Source organism: Planococcus citri, chromosome 4, assembly GCF_950023065.1.
Source record: "Planococcus citri chromosome 4, ihPlaCitr1.1, whole genome shotgun sequence".
In the NCBI taxonomy this organism is placed as follows: domain Eukaryota; kingdom Metazoa; phylum Arthropoda; class Insecta; order Hemiptera; family Pseudococcidae; genus Planococcus; species Planococcus citri.
The window spans coordinates 12,311,182-12,328,578 of record NC_088680.1 but is presented as its reverse complement, the minus strand read 5'-3'; the positions used below and the strand labels follow the sequence as shown (position 1 = coordinate 12,328,578).

Below are 17,397 nucleotides of genomic sequence, written 5' to 3'. Positions count from 1 at the left end.
ACAGAAACGATACCTTAATTAAACTTTATTGAAAAAATGAAATATGAAATGTGAAATAGCTTCTAATTTCTAAAATAATCTAACATATTTGTTTTCGATTTAAACATAATTAAATTCTATCTCCAACGTCTGTCTCTGCCACCGCGAACACTGATGTTTTTGTATACTCCTTCTCGTCGTCGACATACGTGCCGTCTACCCTCAAAATTCGGTATTTAATTCTCAGAATGACCTATAAAAAATATGAGTTTTTCAGCAAATTTGCTGGTGAGTCCCTACGCTACAATTAAAATTTATAAGGTTCGAGAGAGGAATTCGTGATGCCCATTTTAGGTGTAGGTAATGAATAAGAGACTTGATCAAATGATTACGACACAACGAACCTCGTTTCTAAATTTGAGGTTTACGAAAATTTGAGACGAATTTGAATTTTTTTGTTGAGAACGACTAATTTGACGAATAAGCGAAGATGTGGTGCGAATCAGAGAAACTACGAAAGTGAATAATCGACGATCTATTTACACTGAAGACTATCGTAATTTGACGTGAATTTGTCGTATAAATACCCCTACCTATTTAACCTAGTTTAGGCCGATGTAGTGCAAAACCTCAAATAAATATTTACGAGTACCTATTAATATTTTATATTGAATTAAACTCACTGTTAGATGGATTTCCTGCCGAGGGGGACCTTGGGGGGCTCCTCCGTCGCCGCCAATCACCGGTTCTCCAATATCGGGCATATTCGAAATTGACAATAATTATCGAGCACGAAAAAAGCACGATTTGATTTATCGAAAATCAAAGTTTGAAAGTTTATGTGGATTTGCGTGAACTTAATGGTTCAAAAGTTTGCGTAAAATCGCGTATAGCAATATGACTCGATTCGATCAGACGATCACTCGCAAGCGCCACAATGAGACTACAGTAACAGTACGACTAAATGAAACTCTCGATTCTGTTTCTTTTCGAGATCGAGAGGAAAAAAAAGGATCAGGGATGAGGGATCTGTGCTGGCTTCCAGTTCTACATTTTATTGCTTTATTTGTTTTTACTGCCCGATGCACATGTGTGGATCATCGGCTACGTGTATTTCTTTGTCCGATGTCCACACACGTTAAGGGGTAGTTTCTTTCATTTCTAAATACCGAAATACGTAGACGCATAAATTAACGCCTCTTTCAATCTCGAGTGTCAAATTTGCCGCCTTTGAAATTCCGTTCCGTGTTGACTCGACGGAGACGATTCGACACGGAGTCGGAAATTTGGCAACATTGCTCGAGTGCCGCTGCCGTGCGACGATGTATGGCGTTGCCGAATTTTCGACACTGCCACCCGCGACGCCGGCACACGTAGGTTACAAAAAAAATTCGATCAAAACAAGTAAACAATCAAAATATCAACAGAGTGTTGATTTCGAGTGTTTGAAATGCAGTCTTGAAGACTAATTTTCGAAATTGTCATAGCTATTAAATTAAATTCAACTCATCGATGATCTAAATTATTCAAATGAAGAATGGACCTGACTTTTAAGTTGCAAGTAAGTTGGGCGAAGCCTGACGGAGGTTTCAAGACTATGTTTATTACTCGATGGGAGGTGATTATCAGCGACGGAGTTTTATTTATTTACCTATTTTTCAGAAGATGGCTGTGAATTAGAAGATTATTATGCATCGGAGAATTTACAATGGCGAAGAGATCGATAGCGTCTTTTGAGGTTTGTATTAATCTAATTTCCTACGTTTCGCGCTGGGTGCACCATCTCTATCTTTGTCCTGTACCACTTCCGCCAATTCGAGAGGGTACAGGAGATTTATCGAACGAAGTAGAGTGGTTCCTTTACTTTTTACGTGAGCGATCGCCTGTCTTTTGTCTAAAGCTATAATTTCTCCCATCGGCCAATCTCCTCTGGGAGAAGACGGCTCCTTTATTAACACTAAATCTCCGATGTTGGGAGCAAAGCTTACCGATTTGTGTGGTGGTTTTACTAAGGCGGCGTGTCTCTCACGTAAAGTTGTCAAGTAAGAATACTTAAAAACATCCCAGAAGCTTGCGATCACCTTCTCGCACATGAGCCAAGATTTTACGAGTCGCCTTTCCGTTGATTCTATTATATTATCGTTTGCTTCTAGGTAATTATTAACGTTTTGGGTGCGTAGCCTTAAGAAGTTATTGGGAGTGAGCGGCGTCAATAATTCGTCAGATGAAACATAAGTAAGTGGTCTAGAGTTTATAGTATTTTCTACTTCGGCTAGTACCGTGACAAATTGCGAGCGATTTAAGGTACTTAAACCATGTGCCTTCTTTAAACACCGTTTAACTAAACCGACAAGTCTTTCATACGCGCCTCCTTGCCACGGAGAATATTGAGGGATGAATTTCCACTCGATGTCTCTTGTTACAAGGAAGCTATTTAATGGCCTGCTATAAATCTCGACCTTTTTACTGACGTATTTTTGTACAAAAACGAAATTTGTCGCGTTGTCCGAAGTGATTGATTTTGGGACGCCCCTGCGCGCAGTGAATCGCCGAAGTGCGTCTAAAAAATCGTCTGCGCTCAAGCTATCAACTACTTCCAGATGTACCGCTCTGGTCACGAAACATGCGAACAAGGCCACATATGCCTTTTTATATTGTTTGGTTTTATAGTTTTCTAAAATGAATAAAGGACCGAGTAAATCTACGCCTGTGTTTAAAAACGGAGAATCCTGATGAACCCTAACGAATGGAAGCGGTGGTGGCGGCGGGAGTCTATACGGTCCGCCTTCCCATCGCCTACAATCGATGCAGTGAAATATAATTGATTTACATAATGATCGGCATTTACATATCCAAAATCTTCTTCGAATTAAACTCATGAGATGCGATACGCCGACGTGTTTATTTTCTTTGTGAATATCCTTTACTAACGCTTCTACTATATAGCTCTTTCGTGGTAGGTATATAGGGTTGATAGCATCCCAACTGATTTGAGCATTTAGTAGTCGACCTTTGCATTTAATTAATTCTTTTACGTCTTTGTCAAAATAAAGACCTAATGTATTACTGGGTGTTAATCCCTTTCTCAATTGTTTGAGTTCTTCCCCGAAATACTTGCGTTGAAGTTCCAAGATCAGCTCTGTCTCTAAACGTTTAAATTTCTCACGAGCATCTGCGTTGGTAAAATCAATAGTGTGTTCAACAAGTTTTCCGAAGTTTGACACGGCGCCCTCCCACGTAGACGTCCTATTTTCTATCTCGAAGTCGTCTGTGAGAATGCCGGTATATTTTTCTACAGCTGTTACTAGGGTTGCAGTTTTAATTATATTCGTAGTGTTAGGTGTTGGAGGCCAGGATTCTTCGTGACAAAGCCACGAAGGCCCTTCCTTCCAAAGCATCGAATCGTTTAACGCTGAGGGAGCTAAACCTCGCGTCGCTAAATCGGCGGGGTTTTCGGTACCCGGCACATGCCTAATTATTAAATTCGGAACCTTCTTGATTTCACCAATTCTATTAAAGACAAATTTTGGTAACGTTTTCTCGTCAAAGTTGTTCAACCATTGTAGGACTATTGTACTGTCAGTCCACAAAAGGACCCTAGAAATTTCTACCTTTAAATTTTCTTTCAAAAAAATTGATGTTCGCTTCGCTAAAGTCAAACCTAACAATTCTAATTTCGGTATAGTGAGACTTGATTCGGACGGTTTGCTTTCCTTTTCTACATAATTGATGTGATTTTTCGACTTACTCTTGTCTACAGGACGAACACGCATTTTACTAAGACATAAGTAGGAACCAAAATTTCCTTTCGTGTTTCTAAAACTGAGGTATGCGCAACACGCATACGCGTCCTTCGAAGCGTCGCTGAAAACGTGTAAATCTACCGTAGATTGATTAACATTAAATTCCCAATACCTACGCGGAATTTCGATATTTTTGATTTCAATACATTCCTTAATAATTTTTAGCCATCTGGCTACAAAATTCGCGTCTAAAGGTTCGTTCCATTCGTACTTGAGCCGCCAACAGTCCTGTATAAATAGACGAAGTTTTAAAACGCTTGGATTGAAAAGTCCGAGCGGATCGTAAATCGACGCTGCGAAACTTAGAGCTAATTTTTTAGTTACAAAGGGCTCAAATTTTACGTCATTCAGTTTTATCGATAAAGTATCATAGTAACGATTCCAATTTAGGCCTAAAATGCTAACTAATTCTGAATTTTCGTCTATTGCTGGTAAACGACATCGTTTCAAAAATTCCTGTGAGTTTGAAGTCCAACCTCGTAAGTTGAAAGAGGCCGAATTCATTTTTGCTACTAACGACTGAAATAATTTAACCGCTACGCCAAGGTCTTGTAGGCTCAATACTAAATTATCGACATAGAAATTTCCACTACAATCAATAGGGAGTTTTCCTTGGGTCCTACCTGTACATAATAGGTCGAAAAGAACTAAACTTAGCAAAGCCGGTGATGAGATTACTCCAAAGGGGATGCGGGCAAATCTAAGGATAACGATATTATCGCGTGAGAGAGGTTTCCTAATGTCTTTAACCCAGATAAATCTTACTACGTCACGATCAACTTCATTAAGACCCATCTGGAGAAAAGCCTTCTCAATATCCGCCGTTATCGCAATCTCGTGGAGTCTGAAATTGAGTAAGAGCTTTACCAAATTTTCGAGCAGCATAGGCCCTCGGAACAGTAAATCATTAAGTGATTTTCCGGATTTGGTTTTAGCGGACGCGTCATAAACTACTCTTAATTTGTCTTTCTGAATGACGGCGCGGTGTGGAAGATAATGTACTAAAAATTTCGTATGTTGTGGAGCTACTTCTACGATCCCTAATTTGAGCTGTTCTTGTAACAATTCGTCATACTTTTCTAAAAGTTCAGGTGAAGATTTATCGATCAATGACCTCAATCTAGCCATACACATTTTAAAATTCGTTGATATGACAGGCTTGGTATCGCGCCAAGGCCACCTAACTACGTACCTACCTTCCTCAAACCTAGTCGTTTCTTTAAACTTTTCAAAGACCAAATCATCGTTATCGTTAAGTTCATTTTCTCGAATCCCGATGGTTTCTAAATTCCAGAGATTTTCGAGGGAAACGTTCAAATTTTCTAATTCCAGTTTAAATTCGTCATAATCGTTGTCAATTTTATTAATTTGAGTCGAGACTAAAACAGAAGTAGGTTTGTAAATTTTAGACCGAAATTCGTCGTCAGGTACGCACAAGCTACCTGTAGGTACCCATCCGAACGAAGTACTACGTAAAAACGGACCATTTGTTACCTTTTTCATTTCAGTATTATGTACGAACTTGTATATTTGATCATTACCTATTAAAATGCTAATTTTCTCCTTATTTTCACAGAATATTGAATCGTCGGCGTACTTGATATTATCAGGAAGAACCTCGGAGACAAGATCGGGGTCGGGGGCTGTCCTAATATTTGGAGACGAGATGTGAGGTGTCGTGCGAAGTACCAGAGACCTATTATTACCACCGGAGATGTTTTGAATGTTGATAACAACTTCGTGAGATTGAACGTAGGTAGTGTTCTCAGTACCAAAAGTACCTATACTTAGGGTGACTGAATTATTACCGCGAATACCTAGATTTTTCGCTAGTTTCTTATCTATATACGAATCTGAGCTACCCGAATCGAACATTCCTCTGACGACTATCGATTTATGATCTAGATTACTGAATATTTTACATTGAAACGTTTCTAAAAACGTACTAGAGTTATCAATCTTACCCGAATTCAGAGCTGTACGGCGGCCCTGATGAGTACGGCCGTTCTGGGACTGGGAAATTTGAATTATTCTCTCGACGCAGAGATGAGCCTGATGCTTCGGTTTCTGACAGAGTTTGCACTTGGCATTTCGAAGTTCGCAATTGTCGGCCATGTGACCACCCTCTAGACAAAGCAGGCATAATTGCTTTTTCATAATAATGCTTCGACGTTCGTGCAACTTTCTGAACTTTGTGCAATCGGCGCTGACATGGTTCGAGCGGTTGCAGTAGATGCATCCACCCTGCAGATAGCGGAGTACATGACCTGAGTTGGTATTTCTCTGATTCTGCTCGATTCTCTTGTTGATTTTAGGTCGATCGTTTCGTTTACGCTTACTCTGATTCTGATTCTGATTCTGATTCGCACCTGAGGCTACCATACCGGCGGCCAAATAGTTTTCGCCTTGTTCGCGAACTTGAGATGCTTGAGAGGCTTCGATACGGCGCTTTTTAACCTTCATGACGAGGTCATTTTGCTCGATGATGCCAATTTTCTCATCTAACAGTTTCAACAAATTTCCGACAGACTGCTCTAAATCCCTTCTCTTACATTCCGTGAGGACATAATCAATGGTCTCGACGCTAAATTTGTCGAGAATTTTAGTTCTCAACAAATCTTGGGTTATCTCGACTTTCAACCCTTGTAGATTGTTCAAGATCTTGACAACAGTTTCGTACGTCGTGCGTTGTCCAGCTCCGTCGTCGCGGTCTGGAATGCTGTCCAGCTCGTCGTAATATGACGCAATCAGTACTTCGGGGTTACTGAACTTCTTCATCAACATTTCCACTGCTTGCGGGTACAGTTCGTTCGTTACGTCGAGCCCGTCTATGGTTACTCTAGCGGCTCCTTCTAGGCAATTTTTTAGATGAGTAAATTTCCGCACGTTGGTCATGTTTCTCCGGAGATGTACGCTCGTTTCAAACATCTCCCAGAAGTTTTTCCAGTCCTTATGGACCCCGGAAAATTTCGGAAGGGCAATGGGTTCCAGAAAAACGTTGTCGTCGCCATTATCAGTATTTCTCGAGGAATTCGATTGAGACTGCAAGTGCTCCGCAGAGAAGTCGATGTAGCTATTCAATCTGACGTGACACGTTATGATCCGATTGGAACACTCGTTTCTAAACAATTCGTCAGTGTAGTAAATGACCGATAGTCTCAACTCCTTTATCTGCTCATCGAACAGAGTTTTTCTCTCGGTGTAAGGCGCGTGATTTTTGACGAGGTCTTTGATGAGGGCTGCCTCCTCTTCGACGCTCGTAATTCGCTCCTTGAATTCGGTTTCCTGAAAATTACCGTTCTATTTTAGACGACTAAAATTTTGCTAAATTTTTGACTAGATATTTACTAAGTTTTCTAATTACTCGATTTTAATTTTAATCACGTAATCTATCGATTTACTAATTCTTTTCATTTATTTGTTGCAGAACTAACTGACTAAAATGCATTTGAGGATCCTCATTTTCTAATCTAAATCACCAGCTGGTACGAATGACTGAAATAATACGAAGCTATCGCCTTCACTTCGTATTTGCCGAATCGGTACCTCCGTGAAAGGTAAATATTCCCTGCTAAAGTTGGAAGCGTAATTTACGAACTTTTTATTTGTTCAAAGTTCAAATTCGCCGACTGACGCAGTGATCAATCAGCCTGAATGGTCTCTCGACTTCGTTTCGTCGCTTGAGACATCGTGTATTTTCGCGCTTTTATTTTCACGGACGCCACACTACACGATTTTTAGATCTAGGTAGGATGTTTCAAAAAAAAACTAAGTAACTAGTTTCAAATTTGGTATAAAAAAATTTCCAAAATTTCGCGAATCGTATTTTAATTATTCATTTAATTTGTAAGATGAAACGTTAAATACATCGAAATAATTTTCTTCTCTATTTATTGAGAAATTAAAATTTTAAAAATACAAAAAAAAATGTATAAAAACATCGAGACGGAACTCGGATCGCATCCTATACGCTTCGGATGTGCTAAAATGACTAGAATTGCCGAAAATTTATCGATTACGAATTTCGTATTGTGTCCCATAATACAATGACGAATTTCATCGTTAAATTTTCCTTCTAAAAACGAGACAAACCTCGCATTTTCCAACCAGACATATTAGTTTATCAGTTTTCAATCAAAGATGATAGGTACCCAGATAACTAATCAATTTCGTTGTCTTTTCAGAGAATCTATATCGTTCGGCGCTATTCAGCTGGGCTGATCGATTTTAGCTAAATTAGTAAGAAGGTAAGTCGTGATTACGTCTAGAACTATGCTATTTCATGTACTGTCTAATTCTAAATTTTCTGATTAAATTTTCAGAATACTAAATACGTTCCTCGGATAATTTGAATAAATGAACTGAAATGTCCGGACCTAGTACTAAAGAGATCGAGAGAACGCGTCCTGCAACTAGTGCTTTTCAAATAATTATCTCATTCGTCTGACGATTCCTACGTATCGAAAGAGTACTTGAATGGATTGTACGATCAGTAAATTTAGCACTTGAGAAACTATTTCAAAATATTCGTACATGAATTTAGTGTGAATTTTCAACTAGTTTTTTTTTTTTGAAAATTGGAACTTGAAGCTATTGTTATCGATCTGTATCGTATATGTCAGTGAATGGCCTATGTCACCTAACCACGCTCTGCTACCAAATGTTGCGAAAAGAATATCGAGTTTTAAGAATTTCCTACTGGGACACTTCTCGCAACGCTAAAAGGAAATAATAGGGAGGGGAAAGAACAGTCACTGACGATATAACGAAAACAGAAACGATACCTTAATTAAACTTTATTGAAAAAATGAAATATGAAATGTGAAATAGCTTCTAATTTCTAAAATAATCTAACATATTTGTTTTCGATTTAAACATAATTAAATTCTATCTCCAACGTCTGTCTCTGCCACCGCGAACACTGATGTTTTTGTATACTCCTTCTCGTCGTCGACATACGTGCCGTCTACCCTCAAAATTCGGTATTTAATTCTCAGAATGACCTATAAAAAATATGAGTTTTTCAGCAAATTTGCTGGTGAGTCCCTACGCTACAATTAAAATTTATAAGGTTCGAGAGAGGAATTCGTGATGCCCATTTTAGGTGTAGGTAATGAATAAGAGACTTGATCAAATGATTACGACACAACGAACCTCGTTTCTAAATTTGAGGTTTACGAAAATTTGAGACGAATTTGAATTTTTTTGTTGAGAACGACTAATTTGACGAATAAGCGAAGATGTGGTGCGAATCAGAGAAACTACGAAAGTGAATAATCGACGATCTATTTACACTGAAGACTATCGTAATTTGACGTGAATTTGTCGTATAAATACCCCTACCTATTTAACCTAGTTTAGGCCGATGTAGTGCAAAACCTCAAATAAATATTTACGAGTACCTATTAATATTTTATATTGAATTAAACTCACTGTTAGATGGATTTCCTGCCGAGGGGGACCTTGGGGGGCTCCTCCGTCGCCGCCAATCACCGGTTCTCCAATATCGGGCATATTCGAAATTGACAATAATTATCGAGCACGAAAAAAGCACGATTTGATTTATCGAAAATCAAAGTTTGAAAGTTTATGTGGATTTGCGTGAACTTAATGGTTCAAAAGTTTGCGTAAAATCGCGTATAGCAATATGACTCGATTCGATCAGACGATCACTCGCAAGCGCCACAATGAGACTACAGTAACAGTACGACTAAATGAAACTCTCGATTCTGTTTCTTTTCGAGATCGAGAGGAAAAAAAAGGATCAGGGATGAGGGATCTGTGCTGGCTTCCAGTTCTACATTTTATTGCTTTATTTGTTTTTACTGCCCGATGCACATGTGTGGATCATCGGCTACGTGTATTTCTTTGTCCGATGTCCACACACGTTAAGGGGTAGTTTCTTTCATTTCTAAATACCGAAATACGTAGACGCATAAATTAACGCCTCTTTCAATCTCGAGTGTCAAATTTGCCGCCTTTGAAATTCCGTTCCGTGTTGACTCGACGGAGACGATTCGACACGGAGTCGGAAATTTGGCAACATTGCTCGAGTGCCGCTGCCGTGCGACGATGTATGGCGTTGCCGAATTTTCGACACTGAATTTATCAATCAATTTTGCACATTTTCCGCATTTTTCGCTAGTTTTTTCTATTTTATAATTTATTTTAAAGCGTAATTCATTTCAGAATTCGTTCAATTCACTTCCGTGTCCATGTGGAATCGCACTTGACTCTTGTAAAAACAATTATAGTCGGTTTCCCGGTGTCACAATATGACCCGCAACAGCAGGTAAATATTGCACTCATATCACTCGCAATCTTTTGAAATATGTTATAATTATGATGAAATGCTCGCAGTTATTATAAGAAGCGATCACGTAGCAGATCGAATAGTCGTGACCGCGACAGACGTCGAGAAAAACGACGCCGGAGTCGTTCCCGCGAACGTAGCAAATCCAAAGATCGAAGCAGATCGCCGGAGCGAAGTTACAGCCGGAGGTCTCGTAGCCGAGATAAAGAAAGAGATAGAGATCGCAGGTACGTATTAGTTACTTTCAATCATTCGTTTTATGTTGTTTGTTTACAACGAGATACTTTTCTGCAGCCGGAAAGATCGAAAATATGAGTCTTCGAGGTCGAAACGACGTACCAGATCACGTTCCAAGGATCGTTCGTCTAGAAATTCTAAACCTCATACGAAAGATATTCCCAAAGAGAAAGTAGTACCGGTGAAAGAAGAAGAAAAGAAAGAAGTCAAAAACGACGATGATTTGTTTGATCCTTCCAATCGAGATAAAGTAAGTTTATTTTGGTAAAGTTGAGGTTCATCTTTCATATTGTACTCGTATTGATGTAATATATGTTTTTAGGAAGTTGAAGCGAAGAAACTGGAAGAAGAAATGAAAAAACGTCGTGAACGAATCGAAAGGTGGCGAGCCGAAAGAAAAAAGAAAGAATTAGAAGCTGTTCGCAAAGATATAAAATCATCTATTTGTACGTTCACAATTGTTATTTATACTCCAAAAAAATTATTCTTCCGGAGTTTATTTTCACATTTTGTTTTTCTATTTTATCCAGCCAATATCCAGATACCAAGCAAAAAATGGAATTTAGAAGACGACAGCGACGAAGAAGAAGAAAATAAAGATAAAGAGAAAGAAACCCCTGCTGCTCCGGTGGTCGTCGAAGAAGAAGCCGAAGAAGAAATTGATCCTCTAGACGCTTTCATGATGGTTCGTACTTCGTAAGAGTCAAGTTTACTCATATTTCTGTACAGTTTACTTAATTTTCCTCTTTGTTTTTGTAGGGAGTCAACGAAGAAGTGAAAAAAGTGAATAAATTAGACGAAGGTAAAGCTGTAAACCCAACTCCAACCAGTGGAGTTGTCATAATGACCGGTGTAGCTAAAAAAACAAGCGAACAGAAAAGGAAAGGGGAACTAATCGAGCAAAATCAAGATGGTTTAGAGGTAATCAACGTTTCTAGAGTTGAACAGTTCTGTTCGCCTGTATTTTTCATTCTTTATGTTTGATTTTTCCCTTAGTACTCGTCCGAAGAAGAAGAGGAAGATTTGAACTCGGCTGCTGCCAACTTGGCGAATAAACAGAAAAAAGATTTGGCTAAAATCGATCACTCCGGTGTCGAATATATCCCGTTCCGAAAAACATTTTACGTCGAAGTTCCTGAAATAGCTAAAATGACCAATGAAGAAGTAGCTAAATATAGAGAGGTCAGTTTACTCCTTTTTCTCGCATCTTTTTAGTTCTAATTCGAGTTTGAGTGTTTTATTTCACATTGAAAATCATTCCGGTACAGGATTTAGAAGGTATACGAGTCCGTGGTAAAAATTGTCCTAAACCAATCAAAACATGGGCCCATTGCGGAGTCAGTAAAAAAGTCTTCGAAGCACTGAAGAAACATGGTTTTGAGAAACCAACTCCTATTCAAGTTCAAGCTGTTCCTGCAATCATGTCCGGTGAGTATCTCTAGCAGTAGAATTTCTTCGATTCTGTTTTCATCCTGTTCATTTCATTTTCTCATCGATATTTTTCAACAGGTCGAGATACGATAGGAATTGCGAAAACTGGAAGTGGCAAAACGCTAGCATTTGTTTTACCCATGTTACGACACATTCTAGACCAACCCGAGCTCTCCGATACCGATGGCCCTATTGGTAAGTACTCGCTCCTCTCTTTATTAATCTGAAGTCGCCGCATTTTTCTTTTCTTTTTGAAATTCAATAAAGTCGAATCGCGGTAAGAGTCTCGCCCCCGTATGGTACTAATACGGGATCGATATATTTAGGTAATTACCGTTTGCGATTCGTATCCGTTGGGATGTTTTAGACCGCGAAAATAAAATCGCCGTAACGAAATTACGTTTCCGAAAGGTAATGCCGATTACGCCATGTAGACGTTTAGAGCTCCGAGTTACGGTTTATTAATCAAATGTATCTTAATGTTGTAGCTATGATTATGGGTCCGACGAGAGAATTAGTTATGCAAATTGGTAAGGAGACTAGGAAATTTACTAAATCTCTCGGATTACGAGTGGTATGCGTTTATGGAGGTACTGGTATCTCGGAACAGATCGCTGAGTTGAAAAGAGGCGCCGAGATCATCGTCTGTACTCCTGGTCGAATGATCGATATGTTGACTGCTAATAATGGTGAGTATTTTTTGCAATTTTTCAAACGAAATTACGCAGAAAATGAATTTTTGTTGGCTTTTTTTCGCTAGGTCGAGTTACCAATTTGAGACGAGTCACTTATGTTGTTTTGGATGAAGCTGATAGAATGTTTGATATGGGATTTGAACCTCAAGTACGTTGTGATCGTTGAATTCCTATTTCTAGTTGAAGATTTTTTTTTTATTAATTTGTTCAAATTTTACAGGTGATGAAAATCATCGACAATATTCGACCAGACAGACAAGTAGTCATGTTCAGTGCAACGTTCCCTCGTCAGATGGAAGCCCTAGCTAGACGTATTCTAAATAAACCCATCGAAATTCAAGTAAATAATTCTCTTTTTTTTGAAAAATGTCCAATTTTACTGAGCTGTGTTAACGAGTGTTTCCGTTCGTTTGTTCAGGTCGGTGGCCGAAGTATAGTCTGCAAAGATGTCGAACAACACGTGATCGTTTTAGAAGAAGATGCGAAATTCTTGAAATTATTAGAAATCTTGGGCCATTATTACGATCAAGGCAGTACGATAATTTTCGTCGATAAACAAGAGAACGCCGATACCTTGCTGAAAGACTTGATGAAAGCTTCATACAGTTGCATGGCTCTACACGGAGGTATCGATCAATACGATAGAGATAGCAATATAGTCGATTTTAAAAACGGAAAGATCAAGATTTTGGTAAGATTTCGAAGTAAAACTGGATGAATTTCAACTCTCGTAAAAAATTACGAATTTCTCTTACAATATTCTTATTTTCTCTGTGTTTAGATTGCCACTTCGGTCGCAGCTCGTGGATTAGACGTCAAACACATGATCCTGGTGGTGAACTACGACTGTCCAAATCACTACGAAGACTACGTGCATCGATGCGGACGCACGGGTCGAGCTGGCAACAAGGGATTCGCATACACGTTTATTACCAAAGAGCAAGAACGTTTTTCCGGTGACGTTGTTCGCGCTCTCGAGCTTTCCAATGTTCCTGTGCCCCCCGAATTGGACACTATGTGGGTTCGGTACCGAGCTAAGCAAGCTGCTGTAAGTTTACTCTTTGTTTTCCTTCCTCTACCATTAACATATGCTCTTATTTCACTTAATTTTGATTTTTTTATGTCAACAGGAAGGTAAAAAAGTTCATACAGGAGGTGGATTCAGCGGAAAAGGATTCAAATTCGATGAAACCGAAGCTGCGTTGGCGAATGAGAAGAAAAAAGTACAAAAAGTTGCCTTAGGTGAGTGGGTCATTTGTGTTTTAAATCATTAATGAGAGTTTTTCTGTCTCTTTATTAAACGTCGATTGATTGATCTGTGCTTAGGTTTACAAGACTCCGACGACGAAGACATCGAAGGCGATATCGACCAGCAAATTGAAAGCATGCTGGCTCCGAAGAGAATCGTCAAAGAGATCAAAGCACCGGTTGACGGAAACGCCGCCACAACCGCTGCTGTCACCGGAGTCACCGCAACTACTCAACCTACCAACGGAGCTACGTCGATGAATACGGAGAAATTGGATCTGGCTAAACGATTGGCTTCCAAGATCAATATTCAGAAGAATCTCGGTCCGGATGCCAAAGCAGCGACGCAACAGACTGCAGAAGCCATTATGAAGGGTGGTGCTTCTCAGCCTCTGATTACGGTATGTTTTCTGCATGCGTTTTGGTTTTCTGGTGTGGGGTTTTGGTTGATTTTTGTCGAGCTGAGGTGAGTGGGATGTGGAAGAGTCCTGTCTACGTGTATTTGATTGGTTTACGATGGTAAATTACCGAAATTTGGGTAAATTACCAGATGAGTGGCGAATTATTTGGCACCAAGCTCCAAACATTGAACGAGGACTCCGATTGAATAATCATTATTTTTGCCAACGTGTATTTGATTGGTTTACGATGGTGAATTACCGAAATTGGGGTAAATTACCAGATCAGTGGCGAATTATTTGGCACCAAGCTCCAAACATTGAACGAGGACTCCGATTGAATAATCATTATTACGAGTAATTTGCCAAAAATGATGGTAAATTCTTATAATTAACGGTTATTTGATTGATTTTACGGTTAATTACCGGTAATAACGATGTATTACGGTAAATTACCGGTAATAACGATGTATTACGGTAAATTACCTGTAATAACGGTGTATTACGGTAAATTACCGGTAATAACGGTGTATTACGGTAAAATATCGGTAATAACGATGTTTCATGGTAAATTACCAGTAATAACGATGGTTTACGGTAAATCAAATCTCCAAAGATGGGGATGTATTACGGTAAATTACACGTAATTACAGTAATTTCTTGTAATTATGGTAAAGTATTGGTAATAACCGTTTGGAGTTGGTAAAATGACGGTATTTACTGTAAATGACTGGTATTTGTGGCAAAAATCGGTTAATTATGGTAAATGACTAGAAATTGTGGTAGTCAATGGGTAATCAAAGGTGTGAGTGGGGATAAACTTCAAGTGGAAAGTTTCTAATGCTGGAGCAATTCCATTTTCTAAACATTTTTCGGATTCAGATCTCGAATTATGGTACATAAGGACAAACAACCATTAAAAAATGGGTAATTTGAGAAATCGTTGGGTATTCAATGGGTTAATATACTTTTGAAATGAGAAATTTCTAGATTAGTGTTTTAAATCCTCAGTCAATATCGAGGTACTCGTATTTTATATAAAAACTTTTTCATTTGATGGCAGTCTGAATAGATCTGACTTTTTTTCGAATTTTCGTCTATGATTCGTTGGAAATTATGGGCAAATTTTTCACAGAAAACCTGGTTAGAATATTTATTTTTTTAACTATGGGTAATCACCATAAATTATTTATAAATTCATCCCAGTAACCGGTAAGTAAACCTCACACGTTAATATTATTTCTGATTTTCATTTTCACTCACCTTCTTCTCTTCTCTGTACTCATTTATTCCACTTTTTTCACGACTCGGATTTGGTTTTTTGTTTTTGTCTCGTCTATAGGCCAAAACAGTCGCCGAACAATTGGCAGCCAAATTGAATAACAGATTGAACTACCAACCGAAGGAAGAAGAAGATAAAGAAGAAGAAGAGGAAGTGGAAACGTTCCATAAATACGAGGAAGAACTAGAAATAAACGACTTCCCTCAACAAGCTCGATGGAGAGTCACGTCGAAGGTTTGTCATATCTTCTAATTGATTCATGTCGTTTTAATTCGATTTTTTCCCTGGTATGTCATTTAATCGAATACTGTATTTTGGTGTGATTTGCAGGAAGCTTTGGCTCAAATCGCCGAATATTCGGAAGCCGGTATCACCGTCCGAGGCACGTACTATCCACCTGGTAAAAATCCACCCGAAGGTGATCGTAAATTATACTTGGCTATCGAAAGTGTCAACGAGTTGTCCGTCTCGAAGGCCAAAGTCGAGATCACCCGGTTAATCAAAGAAGAATTGCTCAAATTGACGACGGCTGCCCATCATGTTGGAAATAAAGCCAGATATAAAGTTTTGTAAAGCGTTGATGTCCGTAGCTCCCCCCCCCGGTCTTTTTTTTTTGTTGACTTGTATTCGATGGTGTTCTCTTTATTTATGTTTTGTATTTGAACGACTCCGGTCGGTTGAGTGACTTTTTGGACTAAATATATGATATTGATGTATACATACAGGGTGTCATGGCGCAGAATAACGTCCTTTCGGCTTTCGCCAGTAACATAGACAACCTGTTTGCCTACCTTGGGAATTGAAGTGGCCGAATTTTACTCACATGAAAAATTTTGCATAATGTACTCAGGATGGTTGCCTATGTTGCTGGTGAGAGGGCGTTATTCTGTTCCGGGATATCCTGTGTGTGGTTATGAGTTTTTTATGAAATATTTTTACGTGCGTTCTTCAGCTAACGTAAGATGTAGTAAGCAATTGATTTTTTTCCCTTCTCAGAAGTATCTCAACTTATTGTTTGTACAGCATAACTTTGTATTTTTGTTTTGTAAAATAATCTATCAAATAAATACAAATGGGACGTATTAAAGAAGGATTGTTTTAATTAATATCTAACAATTTATCATTCATCTAGAAAATAAATGTTGAGCATTTGAGTAATGTTTGAAAAAATATTCATGGCTCGTTTGCAAAATCAATTCCGATGTCTTTGGAATCGACTGATTGATGCACTCGCAGATTCGCAGAAGAATTAAATTTAGAAATAATTCAACTGCTCGTAAGATTATGTTGAAGATGAGTTCGAAATCTGCCTAAGTTGAAAGTTCTCAGGGATTTTTTTTCCTGATTTCAGAGATTGTACTGCAGGATCAAGAATAAGATTGGACGATTCGAACGAAAACTTGGAGGATTATTCACCTTGAGCTGCATTGACGTGAAGACTTCATTACGTGGAGGGAAAAAAAATCAAATTTTACGGTGAGTTTTACCTGAACTACGAGTACGTAGGTTATAATAATTATGAACTCGATAATAAAATGCATAAGTAGGTATTTAACAAGTTTTATAGAGCTGTTTACGATCTAATATTTTACGATGAAATTATATGTATGTAGATGTCGAATGACGTAAAATTCATACAGAATTTTGAATTTTATCGCTAGTTGGAGCAGTTTAGGTAAATATTGTTTGGTAAGTAAATCCGGGTACTTGAGATAGCGAACTTTTGTCAAAATATTTCTCCTGTATTGGGTCGCGATTCAGTTCGTGTAAATCAACCTGGGTACCTTAAATTAATTCATTTTGCTCAAACGCTCAAAAACTTTTTTACATCTACCTATTAGGAGGCTAGAAAAATATTCATTGGTTTGCTTTCAGGTAAGGCGAGGGCCAAGGGGGCGCTGTTTGGTTCTCGATCCCTAAGAATACGCCTTGTCACTCTTTTTTTTCAAATTTGAACCAATAGATAGGTATTGATAAGAAGAGTTTTTTATCCATTTTTTTTTTCAAAATT

The 17,397-nt window shown here is 38.5% G+C and overlaps 2 protein-coding genes across 4 annotated transcripts; one reads left to right on the top strand and one right to left on the bottom strand.

Moving 5' to 3' along the window:
• Positions 1-10: 10 nt before the first annotated feature.
• LOC135842843 (uncharacterized) lies at positions 11-9,347 on the bottom strand. Of its 3 annotated transcripts, XM_065360500.1 has the most exons (3): positions 9,216-9,296; positions 5,747-7,067; positions 11-232 (listed from the first exon to the last, which is right to left on the bottom strand). In XM_065360500.1, exons 1-3 carry the CDS (start codon positions 9,294-9,296, stop codon positions 216-218), a joined length of 1,419 nt encoding a protein of 472 aa, XP_065216572.1. In that variant the 3' UTR covers positions 11-215. The 3 variants fall into 3 exon arrangements, 1 of the variants encoding a protein (XP_065216572.1); XR_010558202.1 differs by lacking the exons at positions 5,747-7,067; positions 9,216-9,296 and adding an exon at positions 663-1,338; XR_010558201.1 differs by lacking the exons at positions 11-232; positions 5,747-7,067 and adding an exon at positions 8,652-8,785 and having other exon boundaries at positions 9,216-9,347.
• Positions 9,348-9,934: 587 nt separating this feature from the next.
• Positions 9,935-16,476, top strand: Prp5 (pre-mRNA processing factor 5). Its single transcript, XM_065360494.1, has 18 exons — positions 9,935-10,074; positions 10,143-10,322; positions 10,390-10,582; positions 10,655-10,778; positions 10,863-11,017; positions 11,092-11,253; positions 11,329-11,514; positions 11,601-11,760; positions 11,842-11,958; positions 12,252-12,452; positions 12,524-12,606; positions 12,679-12,798; positions 12,877-13,149; positions 13,240-13,506; positions 13,589-13,700; positions 13,785-14,107; positions 15,447-15,620; positions 15,717-16,476. Exons 1-18 carry the CDS (start codon positions 10,058-10,060, stop codon positions 15,957-15,959), a joined length of 3,090 nt encoding a protein of 1,029 aa, XP_065216566.1. The 5' UTR covers positions 9,935-10,057; the 3' UTR covers positions 15,960-16,476.
• The last annotated feature ends 921 nt before the right edge of the window (positions 16,477-17,397 follow it).

Bases quoted from the DNA above. Each gene is read 5' to 3' on its own strand.
- LOC135842843 (XM_065360500.1), bottom strand. From the start codon at position 9,296: ATGCCCGATATTGGAGAACCGGTGATTGGCGGCGACGGAGGAGCCCCC. The intron at 7,068-9,215 runs GTGAGTTTAATT...GGTAATTTTCAG, and splicing joins GGCAGGAAATCCATCTAACA to GAAACCGAATTCAAGGAGCG.
- Prp5 (XM_065360494.1), top strand. The intron at 11,761-11,841 runs GTGAGTATCTCT...ATTTTTCAACAG, and splicing joins TGTTCCTGCAATCATGTCCG to GTCGAGATACGATAGGAATT. The intron at 13,150-13,239 runs GTAAGATTTCGA...CTCTGTGTTTAG, and splicing joins ACGGAAAGATCAAGATTTTG to ATTGCCACTTCGGTCGCAGC.